This window comes from Crassostrea angulata, chromosome 8 (assembly GCF_025612915.1).
Source record: "Crassostrea angulata isolate pt1a10 chromosome 8, ASM2561291v2, whole genome shotgun sequence".
Taxonomy (NCBI): domain Eukaryota; kingdom Metazoa; phylum Mollusca; class Bivalvia; order Ostreida; family Ostreidae; genus Magallana; species Magallana angulata.
The window spans coordinates 51,019,430-51,047,424 of record NC_069118.1 but is presented as its reverse complement, the minus strand read 5'-3'; the positions used below and the strand labels follow the sequence as shown (position 1 = coordinate 51,047,424).

Here is a 27,995-nt window from a genome sequence, read left to right as displayed (position 1 = left end):
TTAAAACTATATATTTGAATACTTACACACACTTGTTGGGTTTCAGCAGCAGATGCAGATAATGCAGCAGATGACTGAGATGCTCGACGCACATGGTCATTGTGGTGTTCCGCCATTTTATAATCTCGTTTTGACCATCGTCTGGAACGTTCTTTCCATAAAAACTAAAATTGCGGATTCAAGAAACGAATCGGCGCATTTTATTTTTTCAACATTTGTCGAATCCTTATTTTTATATTTGCTCAAAATAAATTTTCGTTAAATGTATTCACTCTTCACACGATTATTTATTATTATATCATTGCAAGTATCTATTTTGTTAAAAACTCCGAGTGACTTAGATCCGCCAAAGCGTGTCCACCACCTTACTCTCATTTTTGCTATTTTGGGCTTGTTTATCGAAAATGAAAGTAGGTTTTTAATTAATTTCACAATAATTACTTCTCATTTAAAATTCTATTATAGCCTACGGACATCATCTCACTCGTGTTGAAATACCAGAGGTGTAAGCAGTTACTCTGGTGCCTGCATTTCGTAGCTTATTTGCAAAATGCCTTAATTTATAAGTATAGATACTTATATGCGGCCTTTTGACCTCAGAATTATTAGGGTTCTTCTTTAGGTCAAACGGTGTGTATATATAGTAGTTTATTGCAAAAGATGTTCGAGATATCGCATGGAAACGAAAGTGGGGGGGGGGGGGGACAAAAATCAACAGTTTCATAAAGCAAGATTTAATGATGAATGTTTATATTCTGGAAAATAGAGACATTTTATCTCGCTTGGATTTTTCTTTGAGGATAACTTTCTCTGCAAAACGAGAAAAAGGAATGCATTATTAGTAATTGATTTAGAAGAGCACTTTGCCAATCTCAATGGACGATTTTCTTTTATCTCAATTCCCTCTGAAATTTTTAATTCAAAACAACAAAATCCAAAGGACTTTACCTGCGTTGATTGTAGCAGTATAGATTCCACCTCTCACGAAAAGGAATTTCGGTCAAAAGTCGGGTGTATAAACAATGGTTTGTCCTCATAGTACCGTTATCGTTATCAAAAGATCCTTCAAATAGATTGCAACGTAAAAACAATTGAGTAGCATGATGTGGAGAATGACATTTGAGATATCTAAGTATATTTTGACCTTATTAAATAATTCAATCAGTATGAAGTTTCGCAAATTAAATTATGAAAAATTTCGATCATGTTTTTTTTTTTTTTCATTTCATATGTTGTAGATTAAAATAACACCAACAGTCAACTCCTACCGGATATCACATATTGTCTTCCTCGATCCAACAGTAGACCACATAACGATCCTCCAACATAAGCACGAATTCGCACTAATGGAAGGAGCGGTCGATTTGCCTGTAAATTAATTTGAAAAAATACTGATAAGGGCCTTTTTATCGTCAATTATGAATGGCTTTTCAATATCAAATAGTTAGAAATATAAAAATTTAAGCACATCATTTCATATCTTCAGAGTACTAAGAAATAAAAACATGTATATTTTAAATATTATTTCAATCTTAAAAATGTGCAGTCTGGTGCTAAGGATTGTTTTTTTTTTTTGTTGAATCTGCAAAGGTGTATAAAATTATCTGTCAAACAAATATATATATTCAATTCATCGAATGAATTACATTCTATCGTTTTTAAAACGATTAAAAGGGGGGAACCTTATAGATCCTGTTCACTAAGACATTGTAAATTCTGGCATCATTCGGTGGTGTTCCAAGTGGAATCACTCCTATGACAGTACCTAGAATTGCTAAAGAACAACACGGCAAAATTAAAACTTTTTTTAAACATCATACAGCAAAGCAAAGCAAAGTTGGAAATAGATAATTATAAAGCTTAGTCTTTACAGTGTTCTGGATTTGCTAGGAAGAGCTAGAGATCATGGTCAATATTTAAACTTTTTTCACGTTTGGATTTGTTTTTTAATATGATTTTTTTCGAAGTGTGTTATGAATCCGATTAAATACTGTTGCTTATCTTGTTGATTTGATAAGACAGAGTAAGGTGCCGTCTAAGAACCAAATAAAAAAACTGAGTCTTTATCAAACGAAATTCAATAATATGCAATAAATAAAGGGAATTTACTAACTGCCATTTTATTTTACATGAACATTATTAAAGATAAAAAAAAATCTGATCTTTAAGAGAAATTTTCATAAACTAAAAAACTATAAAAAATTTAAAGGTCAAACACATGTAAAAAAAATTAATGTAATGACACAAATCTTACAATAATCCGAATTGCATCCATTTGTCGGAATATCGACACATGTACAGGTGTAAACGTTTTCCACACATACCCATAACACTGACAGTATCAGGACGACCTTCATTTTGCCTTTGTAAACAATCTATGACAGTTCCCATCGATTTCCTCCATTAAATATATGCGTATGTTTGAGGTGTTGCATGATAGATGTTAATTTTCCGTGATTTCCCCGGGTAATAATCATTCTAAAATTAAAAATATCTGCGGGGGGAGGGGGAGGGGACACTCAATAACTTGATCACGATTGAAGCTGGTAATTTTCATGCTGCTGTCAACTTGTTATATTTTAAATACTCAAAGCTTAACACGACATTTTTTGACTTTCAAATAATTAGGTCAATGGCCTACTTTTCAAGCTAGTGACCTCTAGATATTTATAGAAAAACACGTAAAGTTGTTCAACCTGACCAAGGTTTTCTTTAGTTTGAAATTATGCATTTAAAATATAAATACAACAAAAAAGATAACAACAACGCTTTGTCCGCCATGTTTCTCTTTTCTCATCGATATACCAACAAGCCCTTAACAAGGAAAACATAAATTAAATAGCACAATTTGTACCTATTTAATTCAGAATTGTATTTTTAATTAACAGAAAACAAAAATGATAAAAAAAATTCAAAAAATAATATATACATTTGTATAACGAAATGAGTATTTAAGTAAGATCGTTTTAGTGTGTTAAATCGATGATACATGTACAAAGTTCAAAGTATTAACATTTGTAATATGAAAGCAAAAAAAAGGAAGCATTAATACCATTTTTTTAAGGCATTTTCAATATTTGTAGAAAATTCTGCAGTCATAAAAGTAATGTCATAGATATGTTTAGAAAAGAAGATGAAAGGAATCTTTATGTTTTTTTAATAATATCCACTAAAACACTGCACACAGAGAGAAATATACAGACGGAGGCGGACATTATAGATTGCCATTTAATCATTTTATATAAAAGAATGTAAATATGTTTATTTTTTTTTATCATGAGGGTAATAAAAACTTTCACAGATACAGAAAATAACCATATAAATAGTTACATCTAAGCTTATTTCTTTGATTTTAAGATAGTTTGATATAAAAAAAAAACCATATAAATTGTTACTATCATTAAATATCGATTTGTAAGTTTGATAAAATTTATCTTACATTTTTTTCCAAAGAAAAGTCCCAACTTATTCAAATTAAATCAAATACCAATTTTTAAAAGCTGCTTTGTGCTTTCATGAATACTTTACATAGTTGCTTCCCTTTCCTGCATGTAAAACTAAAATATGCAGATGTCTTATCGATTGAATTGGTAAATATATTGATATTCTGATAAAATACAATTTTTTTAGTTTTGAAATAGATAAGCTTAACGGCAACTTTTCACAAACCACGTTGCATTTCAGGAAATTCACATTAATTTTTCTCGTTGATCATCAAAATGATGATAATTAAAAAGTACATTCATATCAAATATAATAAATTGCAAATTGATTTAGATCTTAAAAATGTGTATTTAGGTAGTTTATTTTTTACAGTAGTAAGAAAAGCATTTTTTTAAAACGTACGTTTTGTAACCCCCCCCCCCCCAAAAAAAAAAATGTAAATAAATAGAAGTGTTAAATGTATCTACAAATCCAGAATTAAATGGTACAAGTTTTTGCTCATGTTTTGTTTGAAAATAAGGTTACTCAGCCCAGAACTAAGCTTTTTTCTGTGTCGTAAATTGCAACTACAACTAAGTTAAACATCACTGCGTAATTATCTAGTGTGCAACACATTGTGGTGATATGACAAATGACAGTGTTTATATTTTGTCATTTAAATGTTGTTGTTTGGAACAGATGATTTTGACACCGCGCATGTTTCTTCAATGATTTATTACTCTGGGAGCGGTCATGTTAGCAAGTATACACGCATTAATTACCCTTGTCCCGCACATTTAGCATTTGTAGTGTATTATACACTTTGAGGTTTTAAGTGATTTTACCTTGTTTACAATCAACAAATGGCAGAGTAACGATTTGAACTTTTTAAACACTTTACAAAAGTATTTTCAAAGGTCATCAAAATCTGAGTGTCTGGCAACGAGTTATAAGCGTAATAAAAAGCTCACAAATAATTTGTAATTGAATGTCATGTTTCGTAAATAAATATACTGATTGCCTAATAGGTATTACAATTTTCAATACAACTGTTTATTCGACAAACACTGGCACGTGTTTTTTTTAGAAAAGAAACAAAAAAAGAAACTTTAACAAAGAAATTGAAAATGTTTTCTATAATATAATTTTCAATTAATACGTTTAAAAAAAATATGTGATATGAAAGGAATAAATCTGTATATAATTAAAATAAAACGTCAAGCGTACAAGATATGAATATGTTCCCCTCGCGCTTCAAATTGATGCGTAGGAAAATATTTTACACTATACATGTATTTATAAATTTTGTTGCAATCCAATGAAGCGATAAAATTTGTTTTAATTAATTGAAATAAAATAATCCTTCTCAGCGCTTTCTTATCAAGCCTGATCTACATTTGATTCGAGTTTACCACGATTTCCGTCAGAAATTAAATACCTGGGTTTTCGAGGTTATAAAAAAATCACGTTTTTTTTTTAAATATTAGGTTTATAAGTTTGTTGAATTAAAAGGTTATGCCTATGAATGGTTATGATGACCTCATATAAAGTTCATTACACAAACATAAATATCTAATCTTCATAAATAGAATCAAGAAATAGAATGTTCTCTAGCAAAAAGGAGTAAGCATACCAATTTTTTTGTAAATGTTTATTCATGAAATTTTATCCATATATAAAATATTAACAAGTATTGGGGGTCCATTCACATGACGTTGGATATGCTGATTGTTTACAAGCCGCGTTCTGGTGGAAACAAAAAGAGTTGTCGTATGGAGCTAGACAGCCATCTCCTTGTTCACATCGATTATGTGGACATTCCCGAATCTAAATGCAGTAAACAAAATAATATAAAAGTTTAATAAAACCATTTTTTAGATCTTTTATTTTAACAGTAAGAATGTCTATACTTTGTTTAAATTTTGGATAATAAAGGGTTGAATATCAGTAATTTGAACATCTTTTGATGCAATCTGCCGAGAACAATAATTTCATGAAAGTATTCATATTTGGAAAGGTAACTAGTATTGCTAATATAAAATACATGTTTATGTAATAACACATGTATATTTAGACCTAACTAGAACCAAAAAAACACATGTATATTTAGACCTAACTAGAACCAAAAAAAATGTAGATCCATCTACGTCATTTAAATTTTCCTGATGCAAAAATTAAAAAAAACTCAATTGAAAACATTAGTAGATTAGAACATTGAAATATGTTGCACGAGCTAATTGCTGAACGAAACAATTACATACCTTGCATTCGCAATTCTTTCTGTAATAGCCTTTTCTAAGGGCGTTTCTTTGGAAACTTGTCAAGGCAGATACTTCGACATTCCAGGAACAGGTGTTAGCCGTAAGTTTAGTACCTCTTTTAGGACCTTACAATACAAAACTGGTTACATGTACAAAATGTTTGGAAACAAAATGAAATCCTAAAGCAGGTTAAAATACGATTCAAGAATTTGTTTAAATCTTAAGTTTTTAACCTATGCATTTATAATAATAAACTTTCCCTAACTTTTTTGATAAAAAGTAAAGGCCATTTTTTCGTGTAAATGGAATAATGAATATGTTTGTTTCTAAAGCTCAATTTCGATTAAAGTTTTCGTCTTATACATAGGCCATTATGATCATTGTCTGTGTATGTACATTAATAGACACGCCTTTCTAATGTTTAAACCACTTGTTAATGGAGTTGTTTTGTTGTTTAACGTACAAAACTGTTTTTGAAAAATCCCAAAAGATATCCTTGATTAACAACGCCATTTTGTCCCTATGATTACAATTTTTTTCACATTTTTTGCATAAAATATACACGTGTTAATAATTAAAACATTAAAGCAGGTATGATAGGAAAGAGTAGGATATTACATCACAGAATGTGTAAATTAAATCAACATGCCATTACTATAATTTTGTACTGTTACAACGTACCTGTGATAACATATGTTTTTCCTATGTCTAGCTGTACTCCACATGCGGCCGATGAAGTTGTAGTGTATATCCATACTTGGGAATATTTGAATGGACTTGTGTACCCACTCTGTGAAAATTGAAGTATGAAAGTATAAGAAATTATGGTACTTATGCACTGATGCAAAAGATATTTAATAATTTGGGTGTTTACATTTTCAAACATTTTTTCTGTCGATATTTTCTTCGCATGTATTGTGAAGAAAAAAGGTATATTTGCATGTACATGCATAGGCTTGACCTCAATTTTCGCTCATTAAGTTAGGCATTGCTTTTTAAATCTAAATTAGTAACTTAAAATATTGACAGCTATATTAATTTTAAAAAGTCCCTTCTTGTCTTTTAATTGAATTTTTTTGACAAGTAAATCACTTTACTTTTTTTAAGCTTCGTATATAATTGTTGTGTATGATGAAATAAGGGGGTCATTAGTTAGACACTAGTTAACAAAGTTTACTAACCTTGTAATTTTCCAGCACTTTTACTTTGTATCTTTTTTCAAACGAAGTGACGTTTTCCTCACCGAGTACTTCTGCCTTGATCACTTTTTAAACGCAAAAAATCAACATTAAATACATTTTTTAAAGCTTACTAATTTATTTGTTTAAGAACACGTTATATAAGAAATAAAAAATAGGACTATATAGACATACCATAATCTGCTTGGCAAAAATCGTTTTGCGGATGACGGACGAAACATTTACAAGCTTCAGAGATGATGGAAACATATATCAGAACACAAACAATCAACACAGCAGACTTCATTTTTCGTTGTGTGTATATCCAATGTCAGACCATTGATTAGTTGTGTTAATCTTTTTATGTGAAATTGAGAAACAGGTGTTAGCATAATAAAACTTATTTACATAAATCTTGGTCAACATTAGTCAATCCCCTTATAGGACAAGGATTGTAAATACCAGAGGTAACTGCGTTTAGTATGATTAATTTCATGATGTGGCTTGTTACATGATTTAAATGTCTTTAAAAAATTATTTGTTTCTCTGTCATTTTAACAATGACAGTGCTTGATGGTCTTGTCAATAAACATTCTCAATAATAATTTCATTGAGAGGTGTATTAATTATTATGCTCCTTGTAATTATTGTTTATCTCTCTCAAAAAATTAAATAAACAATATATGTTAATTAAAACAATTTTTTATACCTATCTCATTCGACAAATTCCTCACAAGTCACGGTTTTTATTCTTTTCTTTGTTCTAGTTTTAAGAGCTGATACGTGTATCACGAGGACATATACATTGAAAAAAAGGAAACGTATGTTAAGTTTTGCTGTTTATGAATAGATGAATATCATAAATCGCTGCAGAGTACACCGTACTTATATTATTTTTATAGACAAACTTTCATGCCAGCAGATAGACATATATAATGAAAAATATTTATCCGTGTTTAATATTCTCCTCTTTAACTCTCGTTGTCAGCGGTAAAGACTGGGCGAATTTCAATATCTCAAACTATCTCTAATATCATACATTAAATTCAGTGCTGCTATCCTGAAAAATGACAAAGATAGGATAGAATCCTATTCTATTCTGCATCCTGTTGCCAATCAGATTCAAGTATAAATTTCAGAGTGGATTTGCGAACCGAAAACTAATTTAGAGATACATTTACAACAACAGTTTTATTTGTAATTCAAATTTTTAAAAATTGAAAAAATAATGTTAATATATACTTATAATTTAAGGCATTTTGCAAATAACTACAAAATGCCCGCTTCAGAGTACTTGCCCTCAATTTTGGTATTTCAACACATGCGTGATGATATCCGTAAGATATATTTGAATTTTAACTGATTTGTTAATATTGTGAAATTAATCAAAAACCTACTTTCATGTTCGATAAACAAGGCCGAAATAGCAAAAATGTTGGTATGGTGGTGGACACGCTTTGGCGGATCCAAATCAGGGATAGTTTGCATCAAAATATATACTTGCAATGAAAAAAATATTGAATGATTACGCGCAGAGTCAATATATTTACTGAGAGCCTATTTAGAGAATACATAGAAGTTAAAATTTGATAAATGTTGAATAAATAAAATGATTCAATTCGTTTCTTTAGTTGGCGATTTTAGTTTTGATATCGTTCTAGAACGGGGTAACAAAGAACGCGGATAGACTAATTAACGGAAAGTGTAAGACGAGTTGATCATGCATCGCGGGCAGATACCCTGTGTTACATATTATAAAGCAGTATAGAAAATTGATGCACGCTACATTTTTGTCAATTTGTAAACAGCGTAATTATAAGAGTTGCTTTAAATATTAGGCCGTACAATACAGCCTAAATTTACTACATAAATTATGTTTTATTGCTTTATTTAAAGATTTCAACAGTATAAAAATAGAAGCATTTAGTCTACGAACAATTCGACATATAAGTAGACAATTATCTTAATCACGTTCCATCTAATTTCTTCGATGTCCGATCACAGGGACGTATAAGGCTCGATAATACACTGAACAGATCAACTTAAGAAATGTTTAAGAAAATTAAATATAAATGCGGAAGAATTTATATCTTATCAATAAATTCAAATCATATATAAACAAATGGGATATTTTATTTTTCTCATAACGTAATGCTTTCCCAAATCGTGATTACATTTATCGGCGATTACCGATAATCTCCGTGCATATTATTTTTTCAGGAAGTTGACTAAATTAAAATGTTTGTTTTAGCAATAAATGAAAGTTATCATTATAAGCATAATAAAAACAAAACGTGTATCGTTTACCTGTTTGTTTACATAATTTACTTAATCTGACTCAGCTCCAGTTCTATCTGGAGCCCCTCAAGGGAGTAGTCCGACACTTTAAAGTCTTCCTTCTATATATTAATGATCTTCCCGAGTACAAAAGAACGGTTCTTAAGTGCGACTCTTCAGTGCGACTCTTTACTGACGAGGCCATCCAAAAGTGGGAAAATGACTTGCTCATGGTGTCCCCCCAGAAATGCCAAGTCCTTCAAGAGACAGCTGCTGATACAACATTCCTATACCATCCATGGACACATCCTGGGAGATAGTTAAATCAGCAAAGTACTTCGGGGTCAACATTCACAAAAAGCTCAACTGGAATCGTCACATAAACCCGGTTACAAAACAAAAACCAGGTTACAAAGAAAGCTAACAATACCAGAGTCTTCATCCAAAGAATCATCTACCAGTGTCCTAAGGAGACCCAGAAGCCGTGCTTAAAAAGCCTGATTCGACCTCAAATGGAGTTTGCTAGTGTAATATGGGATCCATATAGGGCCACAAACATACACAACCTGGAGTTTCAATTCAGACCTGAACATTTTAATGCATTGTGATAATTATTTGAAGATAATGAGGTAACGATAGTCGCCGCACGCTAGCGACGTCATAACTAGATCTTTGGCGTTCTGGTAGATTTTGTAATTTAGTACTCTATATAAATTCGCCACGATAGTTTTTATAAAGTAACTATATTTTTGTAATCGATAAAGTAGTAAATTAGACTATTTATTGTGCGATCTGTTTATCGAGGTCTCTTCAAGAAGTCATGAAAGTAGCTTAATGATATAGCCACTGGCGTAAGTTTCCTTCAGAGCGCATGTCTTCTATCTAATTTATTATTAACATGACACATGCTTTTAATAGGCATTTAAACCACGTTTAAGGTGCCCGTTCTCTCACTCTCAATTTAAGGCTGATATATCAATTCCAGTACATTTTCTAGCGATTTTTATCAATCGAAGAAAAAAGATGCATCGTATCACTATTCGCATGTCCAGACTTTGTATCCCTTGATCTAGAGACAAAAGGCATTGGGTTGATATCCGAAATGAACAGTAAAGCTTCCTAATTTTTTTAAAAAGTTAGAAAAAGCTTATAATATATCTGTTTTTAAATATAGTGTTCTTTGGGGCATTTCCAAATTTGAAGATAACAAACCGTGAACCATCTAAAAAAATCCATTAAACGAAGCACAAATTTAAAGCAGAGCGACACGAACCTCCAAATAGATAGAGACATCTTCCATAGAATAGTGGATAGAGTCCGTCATTTTTTTAATTTTTTTTTTTTGTAAAATAAAAAGAGTAAATAGATTTATTTGCTATGTCAATATTTTTTTCCAAAAATGTAAAAACTATAAACAAAAACACTGAATATCATCATTCAGCGATGATACTTCACTGAATGCATCGATAAGTGATCATAATTTACAATCAATTTTTTAATCAATTCTTATTATCCCTGACGTTTTCTTGCATGAAATAAACATATTTTATATCGAATTTTGAATAATAAATACGTGCATAACAAAATTGAAGAATTAGTCTTGAAAATTTAAGAAGTAAAAAATTCTTCGGTTTGAATCATCGGTCTGTCATATCGGCTGACAATAGCATCACATGTGAAAACGTTGCTATTTAGGTTAACATCAGCAAATTAGACGGAAAAGGAGGGACTGCAAACTGCGTTTTAAGATGATAATCCCATTGTAATATTTGTAAAAAAATCTCCTGACATTTAAAAACTGAGTGCGATCGTCATTTCTGTCAGCAGGTGTTTACTGTAATCGGCAACGATCGCACTACAAAGGTTGTCGTTCATTATTCAGTCTTCCGGTATTTTTGCTGTTTGCCGCTAGGGGCTCCACAGAACGTCAGATAAACAACATGGCATCGGAACAGGATGGCGGTAAGACGCTCAGGAATTTAAACAAACTTTGTAGTATCATCTGTCAAAATGTCTGACGTTAGCAGCGATTGACGATAGAAACAATGACGGTTAAAAAAAGCATTAACAGTGTATATTCAGTGATGATTTTAATTCTGGCGTAACGAAATGATGTAAAAAGCACATTGACAGTGTTCACTTCGTGGTTTTACTGGTGTACGCCAAATTTTTCAGAAGGCATGTTGCGAAAATCATTATTTGACAGGAAATTAGTTGCGATTGTTCTGTTATTGACAGAACTTACGTTGCTATCGTCTTCTTTTGACAGAATTTTTGGTTCTATCGTCAGTGATTGTTGAATGAATTTTAATATTTTGAAATAATTGCTTGGTGTTTCACTCTTTTTGAATAAAATATACACAAATTGCTTAAAACATAGGCAAATTTATATATCTATTAAAGAAACAAAGTGAAAGGGGGGGGGGGCATAATTATTTATGGATTTGCAGAAATTGTTTGTGTGTACTATACACATTCATGATCATGCAGCATTTTCGAAAAGAATGGGTTGTGTTCTTAGTTTAACTAAACATTGTACAAAATTTACATTTTATCAAAAGAATAAATTAAATTGAGTTAATAAATTTAATTATTTCTTAAATTTTATAGGAGCAGTAACACACTTGGGCCAATTTGGGTAGTAGATTTATATTTAAAATGAAGTTATGTTAATGGATACTTGTTTATAACATAGGTAGATTTTCAGTTCATTCCTCATAATTTTACAACTGAATTTTTTATGGAAGATGTGATGGTTGTTTAAAATTTACAACTTCAAGCGGATTAATAATTGCTTGCATTGATACAAGTGTCACATCGTGACATAGGCAAATAAAATACGTTGATCAAATAGGTGTTGCAACCAGAAAAAAATATTATTAAATCATTATTAAAGTACTTTTGTATATCTTACTCAAATTACCCCTACTTTTCAAGCAAAACTTCACTGAGTTTTAAATCATTTTCATTTCCTTAAAGTTACACAGACAGTTTTGTAAATTTAATTTAAAATTTTGCGATATATGGTAATATTTCGACAAGCAAGAACAAAGTGCTTTTGTAATAACATCAATTCATTGTTAATAACAAAAATTCTTGTTAAAGGGGCATGGTCACGATTTTGGTCAAATTTTATTTTTATGTTTTTATTATTTACAATGCTTTAGAAATGCATTTCTAATGATCAAATTAAATGTGAGAGTCATTCGTAGAGTGATAAGCAAGATACAGGGCTCACAATAGTCCATTTTCGAGTTACCGTATTCCGGCAAGATTCTTACATTTAGTTTGTACTCGATGCGGGCATATCAACATCCGGTTTCGCCAAAATGACTTTCGAAAATTTCAAAGTGCCACAATTAAAGTGTTTTTTACAGAATCGCGGAGTTACATGTTACTTTTACAGAAGAGATCACCTTTTAAGGATGTGCAAACTTGCTGAGGAATTAAAATTGGAAGTTTTAAACGACGAATTAGGTAATTATTGGAATTTTAAAAATGCAGTTACTTTGAACATGTTGAAATCGTCACACTAAATACAATACATAAACCTTAAACCTTTCAAATGTAAAATGGTTAGGTCTATAATGAACTTCATTACATCATATTTATTGATGATTAAAAGTTCAATATCTAGCCAATTTATGCACGTTACGCACAAGGGCCCATCACAAAGTTTTTCAACCATTTATATCTACCACCTCTATACAATAAAATACAATGTATTTTATTGAATAGAGGTGGTAGATATAAAAGGTTGAAAAACTTTGTGACGAGCCCCTGTGCGTTACGTGAATGAAATTTGAATTTGAAACAGTACTAGTATGTTTTTGAATTCAGTGTTTATTTCTTATTTATAAATCCTTTCTTAAGAGCCATAATAAACCTAAGCTATCACAAACATTATCATTAGACAGGATTTTGATTATCTTTAAATCCCTAGACGAGTTGCAAAGTGGAAGTACTGAGAAGGATATTTTGCCAATAGGAGATGTTACAAAGTGGTCAGTAAATTTGGCAACATTACCATCAGTTGAGTCATGTGACGTCATGGTGTATCTCTTGAATGATTGCGGATGGGAAGCTTCACGATTAACATCCTACAGAAAGGATAATTACGGGGCGCCAGAAGGCGGTCCGTTATTTGATATACATTTAGATATTGTGACTGCGTTTCTGCGGGATAGTTTTTTTTTTATAGAATTAATATGATGCTTATTTTTTAATGAATTTAAAGTAAATTTGCATGTAGAATTATGTTTTATTCCTTTAAAAAATATTACACATTTTTTGTTTTACTTGTAAATGTATAGTAGGTCATACTCTGTCGTGTTAGGTGCGTTTTTATCGAGACTATAATCTATTCGGAAAATTTCGGATTTTTTCATTCTTATCAAAACAATGTATCGGGATCGGTATACGAGACATACTTAAAGACCTGAAATACTGAATACCTGAATGACATGAAATTTTATATAAATGATATATTTGATTCATGAAATATCAATTATTTACGCAAAAATATGAAAGACCTGAAAATTTGAGCTGACCTTATTTTTAAAATACTTTTGAGAACCTCATGCAATTAATTACGCATGATTATCTTCATAAACTGAAGTGTAGATAAGATTTATAATTCCATTTAGGAAAAAAAATTATCCGGCTTGATTTTTACCCTTAAAATTGTGCAGTTTCTACCGGATGAGCATATGATCTTACACGTACCTTTAAAATAATCCATTTCTATTTTATTATGAAATCATATAAACTATTGCATTAAGTTTTAATTCAATACAATGCAACAAAAAATAGAAATGATTTGAAATACATAAAATCTAAGAGAATAATGATGAGTTGAACTTTGTATAAGAATACATACAAATCAATGTATTCTCATATACTTCATACTATGGCAATGGTTATATATATACAATTACCGTTAGAAATGCTAACGAACTCGATTCTTAATAAACATAGTAAAATGTTAAACTTCAAATCGTGTTGCTGAAAATATATTAAAATTTACCATAAAAATTAGTAAACCAACTCGTTATTTTCTTTTCTTTGGTGTGTTTTTATGTAAACAATCAATGATGATTCATATAATTAATTATTTTCTGCGGCCCATTCGAAGCTTGCGTCAATATATGCTTTCTTGTGGTTACAAGTTACACAGAGACAACCACATCATAATGTAACTATTGCGGAGGTATCAGATTCTTCACCATACGTTTATGTGAAGGCATGCTGTGTACCAGAAACAAGGCAGACTGAGGCCCCATATGTCACTTGGGTACTCTTGGGAACTAACGGACAGATATTTGGTGGTGGTTGTTCTTGTATTGTGTAAGCAAGTTTTGTTTATCTGTATTTTGTGCACGATATTATGATAATCATGTAAGATTTATAGATTGTGCATTTATTTTCTTTCATTAATAGCATTTTCAGAAAAAAGATTTCTCATTTTTGTGTTGCAACTGAGAGAAGTACTTAAGAGGCTCTTAATTTAAATGGGTCATTTTTGTACTTTAATCGTTGACTTCACATTCATACATCACCTATCATCTACCCCAGTGCTGGCAACTTGGCGGTAACCATTTTAATGTAACCAGCCATTCATCTGGTATGAATCTGGTATGGTTTATCATCTTCATTTTATCATATCATTCGGTCATCCAATCCATTTGAATTTGTTTGATAAGAACAATATAAATGATTTACTTGATAATATTTTGCATTTTCCTTTTCAGAGGTAATGGGACATGTAAACACTGTGTTGCCCTATTGTTCTCCCTGGTGAGTTTTAGTGATAGGCACAAGGATCGCTATTCGGAGGCATGTACCGACACTGTGTGTATGTGGGACTAGCCGAAGAAGACATCTGAGCCAATGGAGATAGACAACATTGATTTGCAGAAAAATACAACCACTGACAAAAAAGTTATGCCAACTCCCAAAAATTACTCCCCTTGTGGTGAGATCAATTTAAGGGAGGTTGAGAAAAATGTATTTACTCTGTTTAAATCAAGCAACTCTTTACTTTTACAAGTTTTAGATCCTCCAAGTGATGACAGCTCTTCTGATGATATGGATGTTCCTACACTAAAAACTGCTTTACAAACACTGTCACTTTAATGTTCCATTTTAGAACATTTAAAAATGATTTACACATCAGATGTTGTACTAGAAATATAAAAGATTACTAGAGGTCAGTCCGACAACACTGCCTGGTTCGAATATAGATATGGCAGGATTACAGCATCACTTTTTCCTTCTGTCATGCATTTTCAATTTACCGACAATCCTGAAAATTATATCTTGAAGAAAATACTTAGCTCTTCTGTAGATAGTTCTCATTCTCTTGTACCTTCCCTTGCATTTGGTAAAAAGTATGAACCTGTAGCCAGACAACAGTACTTTGAAAAACACAAAAAATCACACAAGAATTTAAAAGTAGATCAATGTGGTTTGTTTGTTAGTGAACAATATCCTTTTATGGGAGCATCACCAGATGGAAGAGTTTCTTGCAAATGTTGTGGAGTGGGGCTCCTTGAGGTTAAATGTAGTTTTACATCTCAAAATGTGGAACCCTTAGAGCCTGTAAAGATGATCATTACCATCTGTACATTGATGAAAACAATGATGTTCGGTTAAAGCATACTTCACCATGGCATGTTCAAATTCAGGGGCAAATGGGAATTTGCAAATCCTTATGGTGTGATTTTGATTTCTTTACAAGAAGGGGAATTATTATTGACAGAATAAATTTTGATGGTGATAAGTTTTTTGACATTGTTCAGAAATGCAACAAATTTTTTGATAAATGCGTTGTAAACTCACTGTTGCATTAAATGTAACTTCCTGATTGTAGTCAATCCTTTGATCAACTCTCATCAAATTCAATTCATAATGTTTAATGTACCAATTTCCATAAAAACACTAAGGTCATGTTTATTGCAAATATGATATATTTATTGTTCTTTTAAGCAAATTTTTATGGTGTTTGGCTGTTTTCATTTGTCTATACAATCAATTTCTGGCCAATGAGATTTCGTTAGAAAAAATAAAAACAATGTGTAACATTCTGTAACATGAGTAAATTTTCATTTAAGATGCATACAACTTGCACTCATCAAGTATACAATGAACTATCGGTATCTTGTTACATGTTATGTCACTAAAAGTTCCTGATAATTGCTTTAAAAATCACATTGAGCAATAGTTTCAACTGATACAATCATTTTCTCACTTTTCATTTCACTAAAGGTTCCTGACAGTTGCTTAAAAAAGCACACACTTTTACAGTTTGGTTACACAGAGGTTTTATTTTCAGTGGAATAGTGTGAGATAAAATTTTATAGTTCTTTAATCTACCTATTGCTCGTTCCACGTGGATACGAAGCTTAGCATTTTTTTTTGTTTTCAAAACATCATGTGCAGTGAGATGTTTACCTTTCCCCCATGAACACTTTTGGTAAACGGTGGTATATTCAATGTAGCCCTTCTTTCTAAAAGTAAATCTCTTATCAATAAGCCCCTATCTGCCATCACTTCATCACCAGGTTTTACAATATCTAAAAATCCACAGTGTTCAGTTATGTACCTGTCTGATACATTTCCACCCCAAAGACTTGAAATGAACATGAAAGCTCCCGAAGAAGTAACAGCAACTAAAGCTTTAAAGGTATTTTTCTGCTTATAAGAACTGTATGTTCTAGATTGTGCTGTTGGGGTGGAAGGTCGTTCAATAAAAAATTCAGTACAATCAATTATGCAAGTTGTTTTGGGAAAAACTGATTTAAAACATTTTGGCAAAAAGTTTTTCATACATTTAGCAGATGGTCTTTTCGAAAGAGGTGAAGACACAACATTCATATAATTAATCCAGGTAACAAAAAGTGCATGAAATCCCAAAAATATTTGCTATGACAAAAGTTGGTAAAGTTAATCTAAGTCTTAACAGTGTTATAAGGAATTCGTGAAAACGTGTCAGCTTCCTGTTTGGTCCAGTCTTCTTGGAGGGATTCTCTGGTGTTGCATTGTATACTCCTGACCCACCTTTCCAGTATGCCAGCGTTGGTGTAAGATTGTCATGGATGGCTGCAAAAGTAATAAAAAACTAAGTTAAAAATATTAATCATACTTAAGCTTGTAGCACCAATTTCTCCATAAAATTTTTCTTATTATAATTTGAGGCACTATGTCTCATACACATCATTATTGGTTTGTAAATATAGATATAGTCAAAATTTTATTTTTTTACATGTACTTATATTGTGTATTAAGCATTATTCATACCAAAGATTCCAAATAGAGTAACGACCGATGGCAATCCGAAGTATCTCTTGACAGAACTATCACTGTCTGTCATCTTGTCCACAAGCAAGTATCGCTTCAGATCATCCTTGTCACTAAAGGTCTCCCTCAGTTGCAGCAGTTCAGCTTCAGACTTTTCCATGTCCTGTAGTGTCAAGTTCGTCTGGCATTCTGCATTACAAGTCTGGGGATGGGCCTTTTCATTCCCATATGAACAATAATCATGATCACTGGGAGCTAAAATTTAAAAAGAAAATATACCATATGTAATTATTATTTACTAGCATTAGTTTTGCATTATTGCTATTTTTTAATATGATTAAGTTGTTGGTTTTTTTTTGGCATTACATGTAATAGTTTAGTATTTGGGGTTATATATATGGACCGTGGATATCGCCCTGGGTAGCTCAGTGGTAGAGCTCCTGATTAGAGTTGCATGTGTCATTGGCTCGATTCCCGGTCCATTGTATTTGTATACTCATTCCTCTTTTCCTTCAATATGTTAGGTTCACCTTTAATAAAACAAATCAACATACTTGCTGTTGATTCTACTGCTGGTATGGATTGCACGGTGATTTCCTTATTGACAGGGTATGGAAAGAGCTGTTCTCTATATGGATCATCTTCATCCTACAAATACATAATTATAGTGCAACGTACATTCTTTTTTGTATGACCTATATACAAATTTAGAATGAAAACGTATGCATTGGTTTGTCATTTATTTAGAATCAATTATAAATCATTGTTCAAAAAGAAGATATACTGTGATTCGAACAGAGTACATACCACTAAATGAATATCCGTTGCAGTAGCCTGAGTAGGTCGATGCTCATTCTCCTGATCAGACGTAACTTTGTTATTATTTGCGGCTTGTTGAAGGGACCTCTTTTCAATGGAAGATGTACCTCGATTTCCCAACGAGCACTTAAAGTTATTGTATCGGAAAAGCTCGGGGTATGGGTGGTCCTGTGTTGGTTGACCGTCAACAAAGTGCATGGAGCATATCCTGTCATATCGAGAAGGCTCGAAGTCACGGCGTCTTAGCAACTCAAGCCACTTCCTGCGTACTTTGGGATGCTTTGACGAGGGAAAAGGGAAGAATTCTACGTCTGCCATAAACCCATACATCCCCTTTTTCCTTGAATCGGAAGAACAGCCTTCGGCGACACAGTAATACCGCGGCATGTCGTAGCAGACGATGTCGTTTCTAATGTTAACAATTTTACCGGAAGTGATGCGCCCCGCATTTTAATAAAAATCACGTGACTTTTGTGCGACGTAAATGTTAGAATCTTGCCGGAATAGGGTAACTCGAAAATGGACTATTGCTTAAAGAGTAAAGTCTATTCATGATCGTTTTTACATGATAAATCTATATAAAATAAGATTTCTACACAAGAGCAACGTCATTTCCCTCCATATGTCGACGAGAGAAAGAAAGTATCTGTTATCAATCAATTTGTGGCAATGAAAGTGTGTTTTTGTGTGTGTTGCTACGGATATGAAAGAACTGTATACCGCGATTTCTTTACACGTTCGGTATTTATAACTTGAAAATCAGCGAAACATTGAAAATTCAATTTCAAAGTCAGATATCTTGGATACATGTACGGGGTAACCCATTTCTATTCTTTTTTACAGCGGGGGTCCTTTTTCTACGGGGGTTATTTCTCTTCATGTTTAACATGAAGAAAAATAACCGGTGGCTCTTTTTTCTTCAGAAAAATCCAATTATGCTAAAGCAAGGGGGAGGGGGGGGGGGTCATTAATTGACGTCGAAAAATGACCCCTGGTCAGTTTCCTACGTAGGTCATTATTGTTCTTTACACCCGCCGTCCGTTTTATTACAAGAGCAACGAAAATCTTAAGATCTCGAGATCTTAAAAACAGTAAGTGATCAAGAAATGACACGTTTATGAATGATATACATTTGGCTGAATATTATAGAATTTTAATCTAAAGACACCATCCAAAAAATTTATATAGAATTTCTTTTCTGGGCGAATGATACCCATGTCGTCTCCACTGTCCTATTTAAAAAAAAAACGAAAAAAAAAACCGCAGTTGTTTTTATTGACACAACATTGCTAACACATAACAAAAACAAACAAGAATTGATTCGAATGAATTTTGTAAATGTTGATACATATAAAGGTACATGATAGATTCACAGTCAATACATACAGTGTATGTGGTATGAATGAGATAATAAGATAAAGTAATTACGCAACATAACTATATTCTTTCCAAAGATATCCTGAATACATATTTTTCTTAATTGCTTGATATTTATAAATACCTCAGGGTTCAAACGATGTTCATTCAAAAGTAACATTTTTTTTTCAAAAGTTCTCATTCAAAATGCCCTGTTAGCTTATCAGGTTCCAATACAATGCTTAAAAATGTGATGTCTACGGGGATTTTGTATTGCAGCGAGCCCTGATGATAATGTTGAAAAATTGCGCGATGTATTCCGAGAGTATTCCGAATGGAGAAAAGATGTACACATTCCCCATTTTAAATTTCCGTCAGGAATCTGTTTTTGTTCCTGTAATTTTTTCCAAGTGAAAGATGATAATGTGTCAATGAAATTATCTTGGAAATTTCTTTCAACTATTTTAACTGCACTTATTTCACAGGTATGTGTATTTTTATAAAAAATCGCCCAAATAAATATCTTAGGACAGACTTTAACAAATACATGTTCATAATCATTTCATGCATGTCTTTTATAATTATGCTATGCTATGGTTATCATTTTTATGATATGTTATACTTTTTAAATAACATGCTATGAAATTTGTATGCTGTGCTATGAATATTTAAAAATGAAAGGCTTAATGATACGATATGTTATGGTATGCAATGACATCTGTATAAAAACCCGCAGTGCACAGAAGTGTTCAAAACATTTCAACTAAAATGATAAGAAGCTTAAATGTACCATTGATCTGTAATATTAACTTTTTTTAAATTAAATCATATAAAAGAGGGTTAATTCAGGTTGTATGCTATGTTATGATATGATGAATTGCAATCATGAGATTATATGTTATGGTATCGGATTCCAAAGCAGTGGTATAAGATTGTAACGTGCAAGGGGGTCACTGCCTGTGATCCCCGCGGGCCCGTACCCGAGATAGAATCGGATAGCCCTGATTGCTGCCAATATTTACAAGTGCAGACTTTAATCACCGCTCCTGCACATATATAGGGACTCGACGTTACGCAGGCAGGGATGACCGCACACCTACGCAACTGAACAGGTACCAACGTTAACGCAAGCAGGGATGACCGCACACTTGCGCCAACAACGCAACCTAACGCAAGCAGGGAGTGCCGCACACTTGCGCTAGAAAGGCCAGAACCTAGCAGGGATGACCACACACAAGTGCTCCGCCGCAACCACCACCAATACAAGCAGGGATGACCGCACACTTGTATTAATGCGATACAAAGCAGGGATAACCGCACACTTTGTATCGTAGGTTAAATCACACGAAGATTAGAAAGAGCAGGGATGTCCGCACACTCAATCTAGCCGTACCTGTTCAAGTTTAACCCCAAACAGTAATTGACACTGTTCCTATATATGTGCCGGCCTAGAATAATTCGTGGTATCTTAAAACGGAAAATCAAAAATAAACAAACTAATCCAACTTAATCTAAAACTACTTATGCCAAACAACTTATTTACAAAGAATATTTATTATTGTACAACAAATAATCATCACACTAATTGGTTATTATTGGAAACATTAATCAAAATCATCATGAATCAATAAATCAAGGGCAATAGCTCAATACAGTAATACATGTACAAAAAGGTTCTAATAAAAAATAGCTGCCTGCTTCAAGATTTCAGTGCTATGTCACATTGAATGCAATGGTGTATGTCGTAAAAGATTCATGTATGCTTGAACTGACTGAAGGCAAAAGTCAGACTTGTTCAGCTGAATTAGAAAAAAGGGGATACATAATAAATTATCCGGAATAATTAAACAAATGCATGTATTTTTATACGGTAACTTTTCATCTATGACACCAACTAATTTATAATATGACGGGAACACCAAACACGTCAACTTCACAGAGAGTGAGAGGCTCAGTTCTCTGGGAGATCTTCACGAATCTCCCCTGTGGTGACGTCGGACAGATGATAACGACCAGCTGTGACGTAGTACCGGGACCAGCAAATAAACCACAGACATTGTTGACTTCTGATTCTGTCAGCCCAACAGTGACGGTAACGTTCCGCAGCTGGTTTGACAAATCTAAAATAAGTCAAATTATGGTCATTTAGGATATGTACAGAACACTAGAACAAGCTACTACACCAGTTGGATAAGTTCAAATTTTCCAGTCAATTCAAATTTTCATTTCTGTCATATTCTTGCGTAAATAATTCATATAAAAATAAATGTCATTTCACGATATTTTCTACCACATTTTACATGGAAATATAAAAAATACACACGCAAAGTCATTTTATTTGACACGGCACATAGAAATTCAAATATATCATTTATATAAAATTTAATGACATTCAGGTCTTGAGTATTTCAGGTCTTTAGTATGTAACGCATACCGATCCTGATGCATTGTTTTGAAAAGAATGAAAAACTCCGAAATTTTCCGAATAGATTATAGTCTCGATAAAAACGCACCAAATACGACAATCTGTTAAGTATGACCTACTTTTCATTTATGAGTAAAACAAAAAATATGTGATATTTTCTAAAAGGCATAAAACATATGCTTGCAAATTTACTTTAAATTCATAAAAATAAGCATAGTATTAATTCTATTAAAAAAGAACTGTCCCGCAGAAACGCAGTAACAATATTTAAATGTGTATCAAATAACGGACCGCCTTCCGGCGGCCCGTAATAAGCAAATTTCAGAAGTGGCTATATATCTTCCGTTTTTAACAGAAAATATAAGGTACTCTCGACAATATGAATTGTTAAGCACCGACGACAATCAGAGATTTAATGTTTAGAATGGATTTACGTGTGCTAGGTTTTTTTTCTAATAAAGTTTTCAAGATAAGTGCAGATTGGAGAAGGTTGTACCTGATAGTGTTTAAATGCAGAACTGAACATCAGGGGAAAAAAAGAAAAGATTAAATCGGAAAAAGTACAGAAAAAAATGTCGAAATATTTAATAGATATGAAGTTTTTGGTTTTTCAATAGTTTCCGCCATCATTATTTCAAGAGATTAGCCCTTTAAAAACGTTGCATAAGCTTAATCGCGTTTTTTTGTTTGCTTAGCAATACGTGTTTTATTTCATGTTTATGGGAACATTTTAATTGCCAATCGTTATATTTGCTAAATATAACTATTTGCAATCATTATGCAAAATAACACTTTCACTGCGTTGTTCTTAACTGTTGGCATTGTTGGTGCCGTGAATGTGGCTCAGTACTCGTGGTATCGACAAAAAAAATGATAAACCCGTTTCATTTAACATGTTGTGTTATTGAAACCAAACAAAAAAATTGTTCTTGGTTTCATTAACATGCATTTAAAATACCATTTATCATTCAAAACTAAATCATGAATAAATTACTTTCTCACATATCAAATTAGCATATTCACCTTCACAAACAATGTCGGATTTCCACTCTCCGTTTGACTGACAGTTCAGTCGCCCTGAACCAGACTGGGAGTATCCGTCAGCACACGAGGCGTGTATCCTCCTGTGTATACCAATGGCGTCCTCACGTCGTGTTGTGTTCAGATCTATTCCTTTTAGATCGGGTATTCCACAGTCTTATGAATAAAGACACATAATAAACAATGAAATCTTACACATAATACCTAGGATAAGAGGCAACATTTTACTTTTACAAAAATGTATGACAAAGTTGTCAATTTTTCTAGTTTATTGTGATATTTTCTTCAACTGACAGTTAGTTTAATAAATATTTATATCCAACAATTTTAATTCCTGGAAGTATTATAGTATATTGTGTTAAATTTAAACATAATACTTGTCGACAAACGGGCTTTTATAAATTTTGTTTAGATGAGTTATTTTTATTAAAAAAAATAGCTCTTTTTGACACTTGAGTTTTTGTCAATATGCATAAGGAAAACCAATTATTTACATGTAACACATGCATATTTTTAATGGTATCTATTTGCATTAAATCAATGTACCAGATGATTTTACCTGACAAAACACATTCAAAGAATTTATCCTGGGAATATCTCTTGTGTTTACATGTCTGGTTGATTCCACAGGTTGAGTTCGAACAAGCTCCAGCCAGCTCCTACCAAATAAAACATTGATGAACACGAGAGTTCACCGTAAATCTAACTTATTTAACCTAGTCTCAAATGTTAAATGTTTATTTAAATTTACTGTTTTTATGTATAATTGCGTGAATATTTCAAAATTGTATGCAACAGAGTTTTGAAGGTTTCAAATTGGATCACTCAGATGACAATTTCTGCCAAAATCGAAAAGATATGTTGTTCAGTCTGAATCTCCGCAGTGTGTGACAGATAACATAATCGGTGACACGTATTCAATTTAATAAGTCTTTGTATTTATAACATGGAGGGATGCTTTTTTTATGAACACATATACAATATTGTTTTATTACATGCCATTTTTATTACATTTTCACAGAATATTTTAATAGCCAATTCACATATCCTATTTCATGGTCAAGTTGGTTGAGACTACCATTAAAAAAATCCCTTTTTTTGGCTATCAAATGGTTGATTTTAGATGCCACAGGAAATGAACAAATCTGGCTTGATTTTCTGGTTGGTGTTGATTTTCGATGTAAGCAAACTGCCTTGCATAAAAGACGTTTTACGTTTCATATCACGTAGCCAATCCACAAAATTTATTGACTTATGTTAAACTGGTCGATAAAATTTATTGACTTTTCTTAAACTGGTCGACTTTATTTATTGACTTTTCTTAAACTGGTCAATAATATATATTGGCTTTAGATAAACATGCTTCACTGCGTCAAAAGTTTTTAATCATCGAATTAATTTATGCATCTATCATCTTAGTAAACCGGGTTTTCTTTTATGGGAACTGTATCCATAATCCATGTCATCCAGTGAAATTGAGTACCCTATATGCAACATTTTGCCAAAAAATGAGTAAGTTCCAAAGCTTGTATTTTTTTGATAAATTATCGGAAATCAAATTTCTAGCAATATGCACACCTCTAATATAAGTACAAGTGATCTGCAAAAGAACAACTTCCTATCTTGAAAACTGTAGGAAAAATTATCCGTACAATGAGGGTACCCTATATGCAATATTTTGCCAAAAAAGGACCAAGTTCAAATGCTGGGATTTTTTCGATAAATAATTAGAAATCAAAATCCTAGCAATATGCACACCTCTAATATAAGTACAATTGATCTGCAAAAGAACAACTTCCTATCTTTAAAACTGAAGGAGGAGTTATCCGTACAATGAGGGTACCCTATATGCAATAATTTGCCAAAAAATGACTAAGTTCAAAAGCTGGTATTTTTGTGATAAATTATCGGAAATCAATATCCTAGCAATATGCATTCCTCTGATATATGTACAATTGATCTGCAAAAGAACAACTTCCCATCATGAAAACTGTAGGAGGAGTTATCCGTACAATGAGAGTACCATTTTGGCAGCTGCCCGCCCGCCCGCCATTTTCACCATTTTAATAACCGGATTTTTCCGTTGGAAAACCCGGTTAAAATTATAGAGACTACAAAAGTGTTCTTTTTTCTTATCGACTGCTCTCAGTCTTTGATGATTTGACTAATTTTCTGCCAGCTGCTTCGACCTTCGTGGCTGAATAAATGGCTGCCAACTCAATTTTGACACACCCTTCGGTCATAAGCAATATTTGTTTGAAGTAAGAACTTCCAATGTTTCTCCATAAGGAAGATATGGACCGGACACGATTGCACAGACAGACGGACAGACGGACGGACAATGTGATTCCTAAATACCCCCCCCCCCCAAACTTTGTTTACGGGGGGTATAAAAACGTAATATTTGAATTGTTTGGTCCTCTATTTCTTTGTTGCAGTGAGGACGTTCAATAAACATTTAATTACATTCCTTTACATCACAGTCAGGAAAAATGTCCAAAATATACAAAAATGTGTACATTATTTAAAAAAAACTTTAATTAGACAATTTTCAAAAAATGACTTTTAGTTAGGCGGCTAGACAATGCTATCGTTCGCAGTCCTTAGTTATATTGATCTCGCCAAACTTGTCCAAAGAATTAAAATTTACAAACAAAACTAGAACAATAGAAAACAATAGCAACATATAGTTTACATATAATATGGTGATTACAGACTCAGAACGTAACACTTGCCTAGCCTTGTGTCGTTTATAAAAGATATGAATAAAGAGCAATGTATTCATTTATCAATATTCCGTTAGGTTTTTAAAAAATATTATAAATACTTAAGGTTAATTGAAATGTTTACACCACTGTTGTTTTTCACTATATAAAATTTGAGAATGCTTAACCTTAAACGCATTTACAAAAGCATAGAATTTTTATTAACGAACTCCTTTTATTATAGCAGATATTATCATCTTGTGGAATCTTACTACGTTTTTTTTGGACTACAAAAACACTTGAATCTAACAAAAAACTGATTCTTCTTTGAGAAGAAAGATAATAAAAAGGGGATTGATATTTATCATATGATTTGCAAAAATATATCTTAGCATGTTTGTCAACCATTTAAAGTGAATAACTGTTTTAAAACACTTACACTTTTTGCAGATTTAAGAAAAAACAATTAAAAGTACTATCCTGATTTTTAAATTAAAAAAAATAAAGTGAGTATTGTGATTTATATATATATATCGTCTTGGGATAGAGTATAGATTGTAGTTAATATAGATTCTAACACATTTACCTGAGGCCAGTGCTCCTTTTCACTGTACACCCATCCAGCACTCTCCATGTACCTAGTCTCTGCTGTCGTCTTATTTTCGTAATTGATTTCACAGAAATTAGCCCCTTTGTAATAGTTGACAGATTTACACCGTGGTGTAACCAGACATTCTATCACACAGTCCAGGAAACTGACTTCTGTGAATGACTGGATCAGTTTCCGGTCCAGTCTGTGGCCGCGCTGAAGTTTAGAGAACCCCGGTTGTAAGCTGCCATAACACGGTACAAGGACGCTAATTAAAAACCACGGACATCGGAAGATTTGGAATAGCAACATTGTACTGTAGAAAGATACAGTTTATTTCTACATTGAGCATTGCGAATGCGCACTTCAGAGTAATAAATTCTGATACCGTTTTAGTTTGTATTTTGTATAGAGTTTGTATTTTAAAGTTTCGATTTATTGACTAATGTGCAATCAATAAGCATTTAAATGTTAAAATGAATAATTAATCCGTAATCAAGAATTTTGGAAAGAATGCAATTTCGTCGCGTCGATCAGTTCTAGTCTATCTACCATTGCTAAGGTTAAACATAAAATCTTGAAGAACTATTAATTGCCTCATAAAATATACTGCAGTTCATATGACATTTAATTTTCTCTCTCTCTCTCTCTCTCTCTCTCTCTCTCTCTCTCTCTCTCTCTCTTTACACGCTATATTTCGCCCTTATCATATATATGTTATATATAATTTTATTGTGACGGTGTGATTATTATAAGGTACGAAATATTTTGTTATTATTAAATTGTGGATTTTTTTTAAATACACAAAATATCGGCATAATAAATAAAATCGAGGTACAGTAAATTTTCTTTTTTTTTCTTAAAGTAATTTTTAAAAAATGTGTGTTTTGTGCAATTTAGCTTTCTATCAGTCAGGATTGTGTAACTGGTGTTTCTTTAAAAGAAAAGACCGAAAGTTTGAATATTAATATCATAAGTGATCAGACTTGATGTACGTTTAATCCACACGTCAAAAATTAAAGATAATTTTTCACGTCTTTTATCAATCTTACATGTATCCATATTTACATAAGTCATATATTTTAAAACGTTGACTAATATATAAATCGTATTTTTATTATTTTTTAATATGTTAATATTTATTAAGAATCATTATATTGTTCTATAGAAGAAAATTTCACCAAAACCCTTTTTTTTTTTACCTTGAATTGTGCACTCATAAATAATAATTTGAACCGTATTAGTATGTTTTTTACCGGATCTTGTAATTCACACTCTGAATTTATTTTTTAATGGGAAATCAATATCCATTGGATTATTAAAATGAATATTTGATAAGCAAATTATGTTATCAAAAATGGAAGAGATACATTTTCAATAATTTTAATCAATATAGCCTTGCTTGTGTAAAGGAAAGGCTCTTGAAGGACAATAAATAACCTATAATCGAATATTTTGTAGTTATTTTCACATATTACTTCATTATATGTAATACTTAGTGATGTAACATCATATTTGTTATAAGAAGTTTAACAAAGAAGCTATATGTTAAGGTATTAAACATCAGCTCCCTGATTTCAAGTTATTTTAATGAGGTCAACTGACTTGTGTGCGGCACTTGCT

The 27,995-nt window shown here is 32.1% G+C and overlaps 4 protein-coding genes across 4 annotated transcripts; all 4 read right to left on the bottom strand.

The window, feature by feature from the left end:
- Positions 1-652: 652 nt before the first annotated feature.
- LOC128161248 (uncharacterized) lies at positions 653-2,402 on the bottom strand. Its single transcript, XM_052824490.1, has 5 exons — positions 2,255-2,402; positions 1,683-1,774; positions 1,269-1,368; positions 949-1,063; positions 653-810 (listed from the first exon to the last, which is right to left on the bottom strand). Exons 1-5 carry the CDS (start codon positions 2,355-2,357, stop codon positions 774-776), a joined length of 447 nt encoding a protein of 148 aa, XP_052680450.1. The 5' UTR covers positions 2,358-2,402; the 3' UTR covers positions 653-773.
- A 2,658-nt stretch (positions 2,403-5,060) lies between these two features.
- Positions 5,061-7,240, bottom strand: LOC128160388 (metalloproteinase inhibitor 3-like). Its single transcript, XM_052823701.1, has 5 exons — positions 7,058-7,240; positions 6,866-6,948; positions 6,366-6,474; positions 5,685-5,809; positions 5,061-5,250 (listed from the first exon to the last, which is right to left on the bottom strand). Exons 1-5 carry the CDS (start codon positions 7,167-7,169, stop codon positions 5,107-5,109), a joined length of 573 nt encoding a protein of 190 aa, XP_052679661.1. The 5' UTR covers positions 7,170-7,240; the 3' UTR covers positions 5,061-5,106.
- Positions 7,241-17,128: 9,888 nt separating this feature from the next.
- On the bottom strand, positions 17,129-18,643 carry LOC128161074 (THAP domain-containing protein 1-like). The gene is made up of 4 exons (XM_052824322.1): positions 18,245-18,643; positions 17,992-18,085; positions 17,463-17,692; positions 17,129-17,239 (listed from the first exon to the last, which is right to left on the bottom strand). The coding sequence occupies exons 1-4, from the start codon at positions 18,641-18,643 to the stop codon at positions 17,129-17,131; spliced, it is 834 nt and encodes a 277-aa protein (XP_052680282.1).
- An 875-nt stretch (positions 18,644-19,518) lies between these two features.
- On the bottom strand, positions 19,519-26,762 carry LOC128160396 (uncharacterized). Its single transcript, XM_052823707.1, has 4 exons — positions 26,370-26,762; positions 23,638-23,737; positions 23,061-23,234; positions 19,519-21,732 (listed from the first exon to the last, which is right to left on the bottom strand). Exons 1-4 carry the CDS (start codon positions 26,682-26,684, stop codon positions 21,512-21,514), a joined length of 810 nt encoding a protein of 269 aa, XP_052679667.1. The 5' UTR covers positions 26,685-26,762; the 3' UTR covers positions 19,519-21,511.
- Between the last annotated feature and the right edge of the window lie 1,233 nt (positions 26,763-27,995).